The 17,794-nt window shown below is 40.2% G+C and overlaps 1 protein-coding gene across 1 annotated transcript in view; it reads left to right on the top strand.

Moving 5' to 3' along the window:
* Positions 1 to 3,486: 3,486 nt before the first annotated feature.
* nherf1b (NHERF family PDZ scaffold protein 1b) overlaps positions 3,487 to 17,794 on the top strand; it is a 63,724-nt gene continuing 49,416 nt past the window's right edge. Inside the window, exon 1 of the mRNA XM_057860819.1 lies at positions 3,487 to 4,322. Within this exon, the coding sequence (XP_057716802.1) occupies positions 3,771 to 4,322 (552 nt within the window). The 5' untranslated portion in view covers positions 3,487 to 3,770. The remainder of the gene's footprint in view (positions 4,323 to 17,794) is intronic.

A 17,794-nucleotide genomic window follows, 5' to 3' on the forward strand; every position in this document is an offset into this window, starting at 1 on the left:
TGTATGAAGTATGTGGTGGAGTATATAAACATGGCGCACATCTGTGAATCACTGTACCATCCTTCACACCTCCTCTTCTTCCTCCTCTCACATCTACTGCATGTATGAGTCAGTGTGCATCAGCTTGCATGGACTTTCTCAATCCTTTACTTCTAATGAGCTGAGCCAGGAGCTGCACCGCTTTAAGCACGCGTACTTATCAGTGCTGATTCTCCTGCAGCTTTGCATTTCCATGATGGGGGGTTAAGAGTGATTGTTTATGGCCACCACTTACCAGATCTCAATTGGAAATAATTAAAATCATATACTGTATAATACTATTAATATAAAAGTTGTTTATTACAAAATCCAGTTAGGGTGATATATAATCAAAGCACATATTAGTGAGACATCTGACTAAATCCATTATAAAACCAGCAACAATAATATTACTGTTGTGGACACTTTGGGTGTGACAGTGATGTTTATGAACATGTGGTGAACAATGCATTGTATGTCACTATGTGGAGTCATAGACTTCATAATGTAATTGACGGGACACGGGACCGATAAATAGGGGGCATGCATTGTTGGCGAGGCCGTCAAAGCTGACCGAGTGGAGTGACAGACAGAGCTTTTTTCGTTGAAAATTCTTGTGAATATATGCTTAAATCCCTGAATTCTTTATAAATATGGACGTAAAACAGTCTCGCTTTTTGGTTAAAAGGAAAGAAAACCGTGCATGTAGCATTTATTTTACGTAAATATGTCGAATGTGTGGCTCGTCTAAGTTCACTGTGGTGCCACCTTACCACAATTCCACAACAAAGAGCTTTTTACATTGAAATTCTTGTGAATAAATGCTTAAATCCCTGAATTCTTTATAAATATGCACGTAAAACAGTGTCAATTCTCGGTTAAAAGCAAAAGAAACCGTGCAGGTAGCATTTATCTTACGTAAATATTTCGAATGTGTTTAAGTTCACTGTGGCGCCGCTTACCACAACAAACAGCTTTTTACATTGAAATTCTAGTGAATAAATGCTTAAATCCCTGAATTCTTTATAGATATGGACGTAAAACAGTCTCGAGTCTTGGCTAAAACCAAAAAACCGGCAGGTAGCAATTATTTTATGTAAATATTCTGAACTATGATGCCAATGCCTTAGTGGCTAATTTCTCCATTTTTTTTTTCAACACGTTTCAAAATGCATCACATGGTACGAAAAATATAATAATTAGCTTGAATCCTCGAACAAATCACTCCTGAGACAATCCTTCCTGGTTGTATGTGGTACAGCTTTCGTACTTTTTGAACCGAAATCCACCGCGAGTTCGCTGCGTGCGTGTTTGTGAATAGCTCCTCTTGAGGTGGCCCCCTGCTTGAAGGAGTTGCGCAGTGCCTGGCCGACCTGACCCCTCAAAAATGATGATGTCTATGGTGGAGTGTACAGTATATAAGAATAATTACTGTCATTGGGATTTTTATTTAAACTCATTGTCTGCCATTGACAGCGATAGAAATCCAATTTATCTAAAGTGGGAGGGCTGGCTGTAAATGCTCATCTTTTAGTGCCATTGACGGCGCTAGACGTCCAATCCATTTTGACTGGGAGGGTTCAAATGAAAGAAAGTTAATCCGCCCCTTCTAACGGATTTGACGTCTAGTGCCGTCAATGGCCGGCAATTAGTTATTAAGCACATGCATTGTATATGCAACCAATACTAAACCAAATTGAGCACATTATAATTTTATATAAGGCGGTATGATGGTTAAATGGTTAGCATGTCTGCCTCACAGTTCTGAAATCAAGGGGTAAATCCCGGGCTCCGACCTTCCTGGGTGCATGTTACCTGCATGTGTTTGCTCCAGGTACTCTGGCCATCCCCCTCACCTCCCAAAAACATGCATGGTAGGCTGATTAAACACTCCAACTCCACTTGTCGCTCATGGAGGCGCAATTGGTTGTTTACTGTATCTCATTGTGCCCGGTGATGGGCTATGGCAACCAATTCAGGGTGTACCGCACCTACTGCCCATTGTTGGTTGGGATAGGCTACGGCACCCCCACGACCGTCATGAGAATTAGCAGAATGCAAAATTATTATTTTTCTAAATGATGAATCCAAATTTAATTTTTTTAAATGAATGGAATGGAATTTTATTGTCATCATCATCGGTAACCGAAGACGAAGACAAAGGCGGACGGAATGAAGCATATGCTTATCCGTTTCCCGTCCCCCATACAACCAAAGACGCACATTCAGGCATGGAACATACATAAAAATAAATAAATAAATAAATAAATAAAAACAATTATACAGAATTTTCGTAATTCGTAATTTTTGGACAATAAGGCGCACCCAACTATAAACCGTGACCCACCATATTTGACACAAAAACAGCATTTGTTCATAGAAAAGCCGCACTGGACTATAAACCGCAGCTGTCCTCACTGTATTATGGGATATTTACACCAAATGATATCAACCGGTAACGCTGCATTTGACAGCGGCATCATAAGATCAACGGAACCACCATGAAGCTTTGAACCAATTGGCTGCAAAGCTCCACTGCTTCAAGAAGCTTCATTTGGCCATCACTGCTCCCTTGGGGGAGACAGTCAGCCTCTGCTGCCAACTGCTGTCAACACTGTTGTCGTCCAACGTGCCTCCTAACATGCATTGCAGCGCAACAGATGTAAATAACAATCAAACTCATGTTCTGTGCTAATTATTTCTTCAGTTACTGTTCCAGCTGTTTTATTAATTGCTAGTTATTTGACATAAGATTGTCACAAGACCACAAGACAAGTATGAGATGACACTGCTATGAGCATTAATGAATGCTTATGACATGTAATTTTGTGTCATCTGGTAAATTATCTCAGTTTTGAATGGATGTAAAGATCCGAGCTGGACATATATGGAGTTAGTAACATAATTCAAAATGTCATTATTGCCCATGATAGTGTCATGTCACAATTATGACGATCTTATGGCAACCTTATGACGCTGCTGACAAAGAAAGTGTTACCTATTAACTCAAATAAATCAACAAATAAACCTATAAGCAGGATTCAAAATGAGGGGGAAAAAGTAGCGGCTTATAGTCCGAAAATTACGGTAGTACAATGAAATATAATTAAATAAAAACGAATAAAAACAGATTTTTTCCCCCTCATAGTATATAACTCATTGCTTGCCATTGACGAGGATAGACGTCCAGTTCATTTGAACTTGGAGGACTGACTGTGAATGCTTATCTTTTAGTACCTTTGTGTTTCCAAGCTTTAATTCGACCCTCTCACAAAAAAATAGATTGGACGTCTAGTGCCGTCATTGGCATTCGATGAATGAATTACCAAATGCATATTAGAAGAAGCGCATCGTTAGTTTTAGTACTTGATGCAGTTGTATTGTGCTAGTTTTGAATAGCCATTGAGCTTCTTCCCATGGCTTTGCCACTGCTTTGCATGAAGAGACCAGCTGGGCTGGTCCGTGAACGCACCTCCCTCTTCCTGAGTGGACTTTCTACTTGCGTCGTGGAGAGTCTGCTGACGGAGTTTTTGGACCGGGACCTTTGCTCCACGCAGCCCCAGTCGGACTTTGAACCCGTTAGTCGGTGAAAGTGAAAAGAGAGTTGTTTTATCGAAGCGCTCGCTCGCACTTTTTCCGTTTGACGCTCCCCACTCGCAAGAAGCAGCAGCATCCCACAGGGTAAGCTCTTCGAGTCTTTTCCACGGGTATCGAGCAACAGGTTGAGCCTCGGTTTAGAGAATTAACCGACCATGCCGAGTAAAAACCAGTACCTGCGGCCCCGGCTCTGCACGCTGGATAAAGGCGACAACGGCTACGGCTTCCACCTCCACGGGGAAAAGGGGAAAACCGGGCAGTTCATCCGGCTAGTGGAGCCCGACAGCCCGGCTGAATCCTCGGGGCTCCGCGCCGGCGACCGCTTGGTATTCGTCAATGGGGACGACGTGGAGAACGAGAGCCACCAGCAAGTCGTGAGCCGGATCAGAGCCACTTCGGGACGGCTGGAGCTGATCGTGGTGGACCCGGACACGGAGCAGCTGCTGAAGAAACACAACATCAAGTGTCTGAAGGAGTACGTCAACGACGGGATCCCGTTACCTTTCGAAGAGGAAGAGGAGAAGGACAGAGAAGAGAAGGAGGAGGAAGAGGTCAAGGGGACAGAAAATGGAGATGAACGGCGATCCGAAGAAGTCGAGGCGGAGGAGGAGCGAGGTGGGGGGTCCAGGGGAAGCACACCCGTACCGGACAGTAACGGGGAGATTCACGCGGACGTCGAAAGGAAGCTGAGCGTCAATTCAGACAAGGTAAGTCGCTTCAACAACTTCTTAGTTACACCTGCACTATTATTCTAATGGAATCCAGTAAGAAAGAAATCGGACTGTACACGTATTGGAACAGTCCACGTGTGATAGAAAATGTCAACAGGTATACACAAAGGTGATACAAATACTCTAATGCCATTCGTTACAGATAACAGAATAAAAACACAAAAAGTAAAAACTAAAACTGATTCCTCAAAGTAAACACTGTATAAGTACGGATCAAAATGTAATGAAGTACAACATTTAAAGTTATAACAATATTACTGTCAATTATATACAAAAAACGATATTGTGATTTTGTTTTTTTATTGTGCACAAAAAAGAACCTTGCTACTTGCAAATGTGCTTGAACAAAGAAAGAAAAATAAGAAAATTCACAAACACAAACAGCGAGTTGTCTTTTCAATGAAGAGCTATGATAATGTTCCCATAGCTTTGAAACAATGGCGTAGGTTTGGTCTCAACATTGGTAGGGACGAAATTGCATAACATAATGTACACTTATACAAAATAAATCTGTATTGACTTATACTAACTTTTATGTGTATTGGTTCAACCTACACCGTTCAATTCAAACATTTGTTTTCAAAAACTACTGAAGAAACATTTTATCTAAAATCCAGAAAAATGACTGGATTTTATGAACAAATTTAAATTTCATTATTTGTACATGAATTATATTAACATGCACAATAAATACAAGTTTGTTAATCATCTCTTAACTATTCTGGAAGTCAAGAAAATGAACATTTGTCTTAAGCAGAGGCATACCAAGGGGGCAGGGCCGGCCCAGCCTATACACAGACTATGCAGTTGCTTAGGGCCCCTGACCACTAGGGGGCCCCCAATCTGGCAATTGATTAATTTATATTCTATTTTGTTTACTACAATTTGCTTTATTTGACTTTTGTGAGTTTTGATACTTGATTACAAGCTTTAAAAAATAAAAGTTCTTCCTTAACTTCTTTCTTTCCTCTTTTAGAAAAAGGTTTGGCGCTATCTACTGTAAGTACTGACAATCATTTGGGGTGAAAAGTTTGAAGTATGCAGTGCAACAAAATCTGATTAATATACAAAATATGGACGTATGGGTTGGATTGCATGTATGGGTTTCACAGTACACTGTGACGAAATGGTGAGCCAAAAATATGGATTCCTTTGCATTATTTTGCTTAGGGCCCCCAAATGGCCTGAGGGGGCCCCAGGCAACAAGCAACATGGGGCCCTTCGAGCGTGTGCAAGTAAGGGCGACAGTTGGACTTGGAGCAATAGAAAAAAGAGTAGCAACACAAAAATACCACCATCGGATGCTTTGTGTGAAATCATTAGCCAGATTGGCCCAACGACCCACCAAATTCAAATTATTCCACAAAAAACACTGATTGGTGGACTATCGGCCGAAATGAGTATTAAATTTGCTAATAAAATTGTTTAGGATTATTTTAGATGCATATATGTTATATTTTTTCTTATAGAGTATTCGCCGAGGAATACGATAGACTCATTAATAGACTTTTTTGGGGGGAAAAAATCACCATTTCTTTAAGTAGTCACATGAATAATGAGGTGGCCTGTGAAAATCAACGTAAAACAACTCGGCAAGGAGTTTCGAGAGAGTACTTGTTGTGTCATTCTTTAAACAATCATGTGGTATTGTTAGCTGATTGGATTTCCTTAAATATGTGTAATCTACTTGACATGGTTAGAGCTGATTGGGATTGATAACTGAATTGTTAGATAGTCTGCCAAATGAATCCAAGGTACTGAAACACTCCTTACACTTGTTGCTGCAACAGTGCAGTAAAGCTGCGTGTGCTAAATCTGTTGGCCCGCTGGGCGCCCCTACTGGCTTGGGAGTCGGGACCCTAGGCAATTGCCTGGTTTCCCTAGTGGGATGCGACACCCCTGGTCTTAAGACCACTCAACATCGTCTAAATCAGGGGTTCCCAACCTATTCCACTAAGGCACACTGTGGGTGCAGGATTTCATTCTTACCAAACAAGATGACAACACTTTTTCCCCAATCTGGTGTTTTACAAGTGCAATCAGTTGATTGCAGTCAGGTGTGGCTTGTTTTAGCAGAAGCCTCATTGGTTCAACTGTCTCTGCTGGATCGGCTGGAACAAAAACCAGGACCCACAGTGTGCCTTGAGGACTGGGTTGAAAACCCCTGGTCTAAATAAAGAATGTAAATATAACTGAAAAAACTTATTTGTCAGGGAATAACAAAAATAAATAAAAATGGAGCTGTCCTTTAGGTAAAACGCTACAGCAACAAAAAATGAAAGCTCCTTTGTAAGATGCTTTAAGACGACATAGATTAAAAAAAAAAAAAAAAAAAAAGTAAAATTGGTTTACTGCATTTCTCACAGTAAATTTAGAAAACACATATAGGAGGACACTTATCTTTAAGCAGCTTCCTGTTCGAGTTTTGCAGGTCAAGTTCTCACAGTTTAATGTTATGCTAACTCTGATGCAGGTCAGACTTTCAGTAGCAAAATTAGCGGGGTGTTCCCCACTTCCACAACAATGACGTCTTTTTACATTTCTTACAGTGGCTGCTGCTGGCTGAAAAAAAACTTCTAACATCGCTAACATCTCGAATATATAATGTATGTGTGTGTGCGTGGGGGTGGGTATGGGTGTGTCTGTGTGTGTATCTGGGAGGAGGGGGGCGGGGGGCTCAAGTCATCAGCCAATCAAATGTGTGTTTAGGAGGGAAAAAAATGGACCGGCAAATTCAGCAAGTGAAAATAGGTACATGTAAGTCTGAACATAATGAAAATAAGAATTGACTTAATAACGGTAGGCACAATTCTATCCCTACAACATATGGGAAGACAACCTGAATGACCTATGTAACTGAAGTCATTATACTGTATAACGCATATAATGTTGCTTAAAAGTTGATGGGGACAATTTGAACATCCTAAAAAGTTGGTAGTATTTTGTCCCTACCGACCCTATGCAAACCTACGCCCTTGCTTTGATAACATTGTTAACTGAGTAATAAAAATGCGAAAATGAACTATTTACTAAGACCTATGAAAAAAATGCACCATCACCACCGATACCATTCAAAAAATATCATAAGAGAGGCAGTAATGTTTGAAATAACTACTTTCTGAATCCTGCAGGATCAACCTGTTAGCCCTTCTCATTAATCGATTATTGAGAAGGGCTACTAGTTTGATTTCCATTCCTTAGACTCTTTCAGGTTCAACTACAGATTAATTACAGGCTTTTACAAATAATTGAATAAAAAATTTTTTTCTTAAAGTGCATGTGACACAAAAAAGCATGTTTATTTCATATTACATGCAGTATTTTATGCTCCTGAATGAAATGGACCACTTGGATGTGTGCGGAATCGATCCATATATTTTTTTCAATTTTTTTAATCCCGCGCTACGAAAATGAGAGACTTCTGGCCAAAGTCTCAGATTGAGGAAGGAGGCGGATATGACGTCAAAGGGAGACATCATCTTCACTCTACTCTATTGTATGCAAAACGACTGTGTATTCAGCTGATTTTATGGATTAATTCATTTTTTTTCTTAAGTCATGCCTCCCCAATGTGCTGCAGGCTTTTGTTGTTACACCAGGGAAAGAGGTGTGAGCCCTTCTGGGTTTCACTGTTGGCAGCGGAGAATGGGCAAAACAAGTCTGACACACACCATGGTTGCCAGCCGATGTAGACGGAAGCGCCCGTGCTCGGGTTAGAGAGCAAGAACCGGAATAAATCCGGTGGCATAAAATACCATTCGGGAGGTTTAAGAAGTTGGCAGGTTTGACCATTATGCAGTAATTTAGCCCAGTCGTACTGAATAAATGCATTTTTAATATTTCATATTCCATTTTGCACAAGGCTGTTATTTGTCATGACCAGACATTTTTTTTTAGCAATCAAGGAAAAAATACTTACAGTAGATACAAACAATATCCTGTAAAAATATTGGAATAGAGAGATAAAAACAATGATGATATTGTGCAGTCAGCTCTCGTCATCAGCCTCATGTTTGTTGTCTCTGTTGCCTTTTTCTCATTCTGAATCTTCCTCCTCCTCCAAATGTGGCTCAAACATATACGGCTGTATGTCACATACTTCCTCTGGATTAGGGCTGTCCCAAACGACTAATTTCCTCCCGATTAGTCAGCCGACTATTTTTACGATTAGTCGACTAATTAAATTAAATTTTTTTTTTTTTTTTTTTTTTACTACTTTAATAATGAGATTTTTGTTGAAGCTTATTTATTCACAAAAAACATTTTGGAACACCTACATTCTTTATTAACGTATAAATAAATAACATAAATCAATATAATAAAAAAATAATAATAATAATAAATCGATAATAAATCACAAACAATGAGGTCAAATGATGCTGGCATTAACTATTCCAAAAAAAAAAAAAAAAATGTAAACGGAAACACTGAGACTTCACCTCTTTAACAGGAGTCAAAACAATTCTGTCTTTGTCTATATTATTCTAAATGGTAAAATGAATTGCAATGTCCCGGACAACCATTTTCAGAATAATTTGTGTGAGTTCAGATGCTTTTTCTGGTGTGCATTCCGCATTTTGGGGGGAGGGGAAAAACTGTTGAACTTTTGTTTGTTTTAACCTGAAAATAGATAAAGTAGAGGGCACACTGAAATATTACCACAACTATTTTGAATGAGAGGCACACATACTCACAGTAACAAAAATTAAATATATAGTATTAATTTTATAGTATACTACTATATGTATATACACAATGATACTTTATAATATAAAGTGACTAACATTAGTGCAGTCATTGATTACAGTAAGCAAGCCAGTGCTGTTTCCATATACAGTATATTTTCATTATATTATGTATATACAGGATGTATGTATATATTTTCCCCAAGTGGGAGGTTCCATGATCCTCATAAATTTAAGAATTTTTAAAAAAAAAATTACATCATTATATATACATTACTTATTTTATTAAATAAAAATGCACATTGATACGACGCACATAAAGGTAACTTCCATTTTAAAAAATCGTTGGAAAGTTGTATGGACTTCCGCTAGCTTGTTGTTTCTTGTTGTCCTCGAAAATTATACTTGGGTGACGGCGCTTCAAGTGTTCGTTCATAGCCGACGTGCTACCGTGGTGTGCGAGCTCAGTTTAGCAAAGAGTACACACAGTGGTACCCTCCATATTTTCCTTGAAATTATTCCAGGTTCTGCCTATTCTGGTCCGCTTTTTTGGCTTTATGTCACTTTCATGTGTCACCAATTCTGCCCTTTTTGGTAATTGGCGGTGTTTTCAACTCCTCGCCATAGTGAGGAGTGAACCGGCGATTCACTTGGCTCATTGTCGTCGGTTCGGCCCATGTCCTCCTCAGGAAGGCGGCAGCGTTCATAAAAACACAGAGAGGTGTCGGATGGCTCTTAATGGATACTTTTATTGTCAAAACAAAAACGCAGTGGCTGCAGCCACTGAACTCCGCGCACTTTCCAAACTCACCGATCTCACTCCCTCTGTTTCGCTCCCTCTCTCTCGCTCGCCCACTTTCTTCTTCTTTGCTCAATCTGACAATGCCGGTCACATTGAAATAACAGCGGCCTCCTTGGGGGTGTTAGTAACAACTGCTTGCGTCGCGAGCGCCCGCCATTCTAAACTTTATCCGCATGTAATTTTTTTTTTAACCCGTCAATACCCGTAGACTAGTGATGCACGATAATGCATTTTTCAGCCGATACCGATAACCGATAATTTCCTCCTCGTTCCAACCGATAATCGATAATGTCAAGCCGATAATTTTATTAAAGATTTATGTAAAATTTTAAAGTATACACAAGAGAAAATATTGCTGTGCAAAAATAATATTGCTCTTTTTTTTTTCAACATCAAATGTGAACAAGTAGTAGTAGTAGTAAATTCCAACATCTAAATAAAGACAGATTGTCTGACATTGTGTAATGGTAAACTTTTGGCAACAATTACTTACAGAGTAAATACATAAGTTGCACAAAAATGGCTTTAAAAGTTTGCCATTCCTAAAGTATAACATTACTACACAGCAAAAACACAGCTCCTTAAGACTAGTTAAAGTCCCTTGTTTTCAGTGTAAATCTATTGGAAATAAGTTAAATTAACTGCCAGCACTTCAAGTATATTTCACTCAGATTTCTTGAAGAAAAATGGCCAGCTGAAAATAAGATTAACAGCCTTATTTTAAGCAATAAATTATTATACATAATCCTAAAAAAATAAAAATAAATTTTTTTTTTTAATAAAACGTCAGAAATGTTCTTTATTCAAGAATATGTATGGTTCAAAACATTATTTGAAAGCAGTTTTTTCTTGATTTAGGTGAAAATGACCTTATTTTTTTTTAGATGTTTGGGCTTAATAAGAACAAATTGCAATATTTAGTTCAAGTAAGTGGAATAATCTGGCGCATTCAACTAGTCTTCAACACTCAAACAAGATGGGGAAAATTATTTGACTAGATTTAAGAAGAATGATCTGATTAAGACGTCATAAATTTAAAGCGTACTGAATGCATCACTGACTGGATGACTTCTTTGTGTCGTTTGGTGCATGTTACAATTATCAACTAACCACTGTGCCGTCATGATAAACATGGTTTGTTGACATCACCTGTGTAAATGTCCGTGGTAAAACTGATGTGATCGGCATGTCTTTCACGAAGAATCGTGGTCGTATAAACTGCATTATTTTTTCATCTAGGGATTTGGCTATCGGGTCATTGCGGGAATTTCCTCCCGCCTGTGCCCTTCAGTCCGCCCGGCTGCCAAATTAGCACCCGCGCCAGGCCTCTGTCTTGAACCGGAGTGGCGGCGGCAGCTAAGTTCGTACCGGATATCCGCCCGCCCCGGCGCATTCGGTGCATGGCTCTGCTCTCATCCTCTACCCGCCTAGGGCGAGGCGGCGGCGGCGGCCTGCCGGACCGGCGGGCTCCGTCGGAAGACAGCTACTTGTCAACTATCGATCTCGTGAGGTGTTTAGCCATAGATGGGAGTTTACCACTCGCTTTGGGCTGCATTCCCAAACACCCCGACTCCGGGAGGACCGCAGCGTCTCTGTATCGTCACAAGCCCCGTAGCTTCCTTTATAGTTTATTTGTTAACAATAGCTTTAGCATTCGTGCTAGCAGCAGCCTCATATTCGTTCTAAAAATTTATGTTAGTGCTAGTGGTGTTCAATGAGGACGCTTTCTTTAGGCCTTGAGGAACTGTTTTGTAGATGGCGAGAGCATCGTTTATTTCATTTCACACACGGGGAAAGCAACGCACGCTAGTGAGAGCGCCTCAACAGTGTCAACATTGATGTGTAACACCGCCTCCTCTATGACGCCGTACTCCTAAACCCCTCCTCCCACAGGGGCTTCAGAGAGGGGAGGGGTTGAGCAGGCGGCAGTGAAGAAGTGGAGAAAACTGCTTGGTTGCGCACATTTGGAGGCTAAATCAAGTATATAATTATCGGATTGCATTATCGGTTGATTTTTTTATTATCTGTATTATCTGTGTGACGTCATAATTGCCATTATCGGCCGATAATTATCGGTAGCCGATATTATCGTGTATCTTTACCGTAGACGGTATGTTTTGCCCGTCAACGCATTTACGTCATCGATGACGTCGACAACATCGACTAGTCGGGACAGCTCTACACTGGATCGACAATATTGCAAAAAAAATCCACACTTGAACCAGAACCGCTGAAAAAATCTTCCTCCTCCACTGGGCTCAATGCAAAATCCGCTGAAATTGCTCTTTCTCTGACGTCATCATCAAGATGGAGGCACCAGAGCGCTATAATGACAGGAGGAGCTAAACAGCAGATTTAAAGACTCATTTCTCGTAATGCTACTGTATTTAAGATTTTTTTATCGTGTCACATGCACTTTAAATCCATTTTTCATTCAAGAATATTCTGTATCGCTTGTCCTCATCAGTTTCAAGGGTGAAGTAGAGCTAAATGATGCTGACTCTGGGTAGGAGTATAAAGCCAGGGCTGGTTACTAGCCAATCACAGGGCACATATAGATGAACACACATTCACACTTACATTCACACCTATGCACAATTTAGAGTATTCAATGACCTAACATGCATGTTTTTGGAATGCTGGAGGAAGTTGAAGTGTGAAGAGAAAAACCTGCTTACAGGTTAACTCAAATATTCGAACTTTGTTGTGTTACTCTTAATAATCAGTGTACAATTTAGAGAATTCAATGGCCGCCATGCATGTTTTTGGAATGTTGGAGGAAGTTGGAGTGTCAAGAGGCTGGTGGCTGGTGTGCGTACATTAAAAATGGAAGCTGGGAAAGTAGAAGTGGAAAAGTCTCAGGTGGCATTTTGGAGTGAACCCTGCAAATGAGATTAAATGCTAAGTGTGACATGAAGAATAGCGACTCTGTGTCTCAAACATAGTGTGCTGCACCCACATGTTCTCGGCTGTGGGCAAGCTGGCTGGACATTTGCCGTGGGTGGTGAGATAGGACAAACAATATGGTTCATGAAAGCAAAACAAGGGCTCATCAACTTCTTTCCCCCGAATACTGTATTTTGGAAGGATCACAGTTTTTTTCCTGATCTGTCTTGTAACTCATTGGTTGCCATTGATAGCGCCGGTGGCCCCATACCACCATTCCATACGGATGGGCCCTTTAATGCCGTCAATTACACTGGAAGATGAGCAACAAATGCTGATAACACATTAACTCATTGGCTCAATTAGATTGGACGTCTACGAGTGACAAACTCATTTCAAATCACTACAGAAGGATGATTGGACACCACATGGTTGGATGTGAAATCTTTGCGCATATGTAGGTACATCCTCCCTCCACAGTGGCCACTTGTTGCCAGAGCTGCTCTTATTTATCTAGTTCCCACGCCTCATCTGTGTGTGTGTGTGTGTGTGTGTGTGTGTGTGTGTGTGTGTGTGTGTGTGTGTGTGTGTGTGTGTGTGTGTGTGTGTGTGTGTGTGTGTGTGTGTGTGTGTGTGTGAGGCTGCATTTGGGCTCATTTAAAAAGCACTCGACGAAAAGCGTCTCCATCTACTGTAGAACATCTGTGTTCCGCTGCATTCTGGTTATTTACCCCTTAGGCTGTTTGTGTCTATGTCTGATCTTTCAGTTTGCTTACATCAATGGTGATGTGTGGATAAGGGGGCTACATATCCACAGCCAGCAGCAAAATGTGCCCCCCCCGCCCTTTCTGTTTCAGCGTCACTGAACAACTTTAAAATGGCCATTAAGATGTACCGTATTTTTCGGACTATAAGTCACAGTTTTTTTTCGTAGTTTGGCTGGGGGTTAGGGTTAGGTGTGACTTATGTGTGTAATTATTAACACATTAAGATATCATTTCACATGTTATTTTGGTGTTTTGGAGTGACACTGACGGGTTGGTAAACTTGTTAACATGTTCTTTATGCTATAGTTATCTGAATAACTCTTAATAGCTATGGCCACGTTCGCGTTCTGCCTTTGGCAATGTGTGTTCAATTGTATTGTTGACTTCTTTATATTGAAATGCATGCTTTTAGTTTGTGGCACTTTCACGCCCATGTGAGGGCGCACTCGCACTTGTTTACGTGAAGAAGACCGCTCACACGCCAGAAGAAGACGGACAGCTACGCAGCTTGCGTAAGTGGGCGAGTTACCGAGAGAAAAACACGGCTGCGAACCTACATTCATTGTTTATGCTTGTAAAATATTTCTACAGAGGCAACGCCTGTGTGTATCTTTTCTGTTGTTGTTGCGTGTTTTCCACCCGCGATCGGACACTTAAAGCCGGTTGTGTGGTTGTTTGAACGATGTGCTAATGCTAGCGAACACATGCTAACCGTTTGTGTCATTGCTGTAACAGCACCTAATTATCATTTATTTACGTTGATGCGAACCTGTTTGATATCGAGTACGAAATTGATTCCGCAAATGATACGGACGTCAAGCATCGTCATTTGGGAGTTTAGCTCGCTGTATAGCCAGGACCGAGTCGTAGCGTCCTGGTGAGGACAGTATATTTGCATTTCATTGTTCATGCACTGTACACTTATTCAGCATGTTGTTCTCTACTCTATTTTTATATTAAATTGCCTTTCAAGATGACAGATCTGTTCTATGTATTGGATTTTATCCGGTAAATGTCCCCCAAAATGCGACTTATACTCTGGTGCGACTTATATATGGTTTTTTTCTCTTCGTTGGGCATTTTATGGCTGGTGCGACTTATACTCAGGTGCGACTTGTAGTCCGAAAAATACGGTATGTATCACGGAGGTCACAGATTTAACAAATTTCTTAGTGTTGTCACGAAGAAGTATAAGCACAAATAACAAATTAACCATTTTCAAAGCCTATCAGCCTGCTGATTAGTGGTGTAACAGGACATTAAAATGTAATTTCAGATTAGTTCAGTTTCTTGAAGTGCTTGGTTTGGTTTACTTTCATTACACTGTACAAAAAAAGGCAAGGAATAATACTTTAAATGCGTTTGTTTTTCAAAATGTAAACAAGAGAACTTTTGAATTGAACTTGTGTAAATAAATAAAAGTGACCCATTTGGGTAATGTTTTAAAGATGTTATACTCTGAGTTTTTCAATTAAAAAAAAAAAAAAAAAGACAATTGTAGCAATTATCAATCCGACTAATAAAACTTTAAATAAATAAGCAAAACTGCAAACTTTGAACCCTAAGCAGCAACAGCCTGAACATGACAAATGCCAAATGCTGCATATGCCGGCAGCTCAAGGCGGGCCGGTTTAACAGGAGACCGTAGTGAAGGCGGAGGGTCTTCTAGCTTAGGCTCCTTGCTTACATTTGTCACGTTTGCCACCTAATCAGGTGTAACCCTCTTGCTTTAGTTGGAACTTCTCCAGGGTTTTGGTCCCGCATGGATAGGTAAGCTTGTGCTAGTATTACATTTTATGAGGAAAAACATGCATAAAGCATAACATAAATGGTACAAAAGTGAACCAAACATGCATCTAGGTCAGTGCTTCTCAATTATTTTCTGTTAGGCCCCCCCCAGGATGACGTAAATGTTTGGCACCCCCCCAACTCTCTGCTGCCACTGTACATAGTATCATTTGTCTATAAAATTATTATTGTTACAAGTACACTTCTGTATAACATTTCATTCATATTAAAAAAAAAAGTAATATAGATCATCCTACAATAAAGTATAACTTTATTAACATTGTCTTGTTTGTAACAGAAAAGAGTTAAAGCGCATCAATTTGCCTGTATTTATAACAAAAAAAAAAACAAAAAAAAAACACATCCACACAGCCACATCCTACTGTAAAAATACACTCAAAGTACATTTTTGACCCTTTGATACTGAAAGATAAAATTTAATGAAATCAATAAATAACAATAAATTCTAATTGATTACTAATATTAACTCATGAGGATAATATGCCATACAATTTGACCGAAAAACAAAAATCAAGAGGAAAAAACGACAGTGTCATTGGACAGAAAGACAGTTTTATTTTGGCTGCAGGCAGTATCAGTTCCTTTGCTGTGGTGTGGGGTATTTTGCACTGAGCAACTTGGTATGCCACCTTATATGATGCTAACAATGCTCGCTGGTTTACTGATGTAACACTGGCAAGGCAGGACAATTTTTGGCAATATTTGGCATGTTTTCGCTGAAAAAAATCAAGCGGCTTATCAATGTGATCGGGGTCTAATGTCTTTAAGTGAGGTCTTAATTGATTTGGCTTCCTGCTGTCCGCTGCCAACATTTTTAGACGCAGTAAACAGACCGGACTCCCAATGTATTAAAAGTCAAAGCCAAAAGCCAAACACTACATATGGCTTGTCATATTTCCCCGTCTTAGCTCTTCATATCTCCAGTGCTCTTAGCTGTGTGCCCTTGTTTGTTTCAAAAATACTGCACACATTCTGAAAATGAGAGCGCCACTGCCACCCACTGAGTGGATGCGCAATTACAATTTATTCTAGTACGGCAAAAAAGTATGTTCCCCAAGCTCACATGCGCCACCAGTAGCATTGCTCTGCGCCCTCTACCACTGATGTTGTGATGCTTATCTCAAGACTCAAGAGCGATACAGTCTCCATAGTGGGTATAGAGCCTACTCACCAACGTCACAGAATGACGTGTCGCTGTATCCGGCCGCCATATTGTCCGTCTGTGTTTATCCGTATTCTCAATGGTTTCAATTTGTCGTGCAATTAATAGTGCAATTCATGGAAGCCCCGGTGCTTTCAGACGTTGTAAACTCATTGGATGCATTGCTTAAAAGGCGTTATGTGGAATAGCTTCAGTCTATCCATTCGCCAGATCCATATTTGATGCCTAAATCGATATTTTTCGACCTGCTGTCTTCGCCCTCTCTGCCTGACATCTGCTACCCTGATATCTACAACTATCTTGTCCACACAAAATCAGCCTATTCTCACGAAAGTTTGAAAAACTTTAAGAGCAGCACTCTAAGCAACATTACGCCGTGTGACCCTTTACTTCCAATTTTCTAAAATGGCGACAATCAATAAAAAAAAAAAAAGTTGACTGCGATGGCCGACGCTTCAAGGATAGGTGGATATTGGACTATTTCTTCAATAAAACACGCAACAACTGTGTCTGCCTCATTTGCAAAGAGACAGTCGCTGTTTTTAAAGAGTTCGATGTGACGCGATAATGATATTACCGAACAAGACACGCTGACATGTACGACAACATTACAGGGAAGATACGCAGCGAGAAATTATAGCAACTTGAAGCTAGTTTAATTTCACAGCAGCAGTATTTCGCAAGAGCCCGAGTGTCGAAAGAGAACGCCACAAAGACGAGACTATTGAAATTATGAATTATAAAAAAATAATAAAGCAAATGTGACACACAGAAGGGCTTGCTAAAATTTGTTTAAATATATTGTTCTATGTAAATCAGCCAAGGTAGCCCCCCGCATTTTTACCACACCAAATCTGGCCCCCTTTGCAAAAGGTTTGGACACACCTGTTTAATTGATGATCGGTAGACGAGGCCCGCTTCTTTCACTTGGTACCAGCTAAATATTATTCAAAATGTAATGATGGTGGAAGAAATAAGCATCTTGAATTTGAAACTGTATGTTGTCGGCGATGAGCCCCGCAATGATCTTAATTGTGGTTGTCAGCCCAAAACCCTCTAAATATATATTAAATGCATCTTACCAGATATAAAATAACTACTACATAATCCGTGGTAATCGTTTGGAGCCCAGTTTTCTCGTCGAATTGCAGCAGTCCATCTCGCTCTCCTCTCCGGGTCTCTCGGAATACGGTAAAACTTCAAATCTCTCCGTCTATCTTCTCTGTTATTGCAACCAACTGCCACACACGCCTTCACCATTTTGATTATAAATGTTAACGAGCAGAAAAACACGCCATAATAGGAGGAATTTACGTAGCTGTAATGCGTCAACACGA

The sequence above is a fragment of the Corythoichthys intestinalis genome, chromosome 16 (genome assembly GCF_030265065.1).
Source record: "Corythoichthys intestinalis isolate RoL2023-P3 chromosome 16, ASM3026506v1, whole genome shotgun sequence".
Lineage (NCBI taxonomy): Eukaryota > Metazoa > Chordata > Actinopteri > Syngnathiformes > Syngnathidae > Corythoichthys > Corythoichthys intestinalis.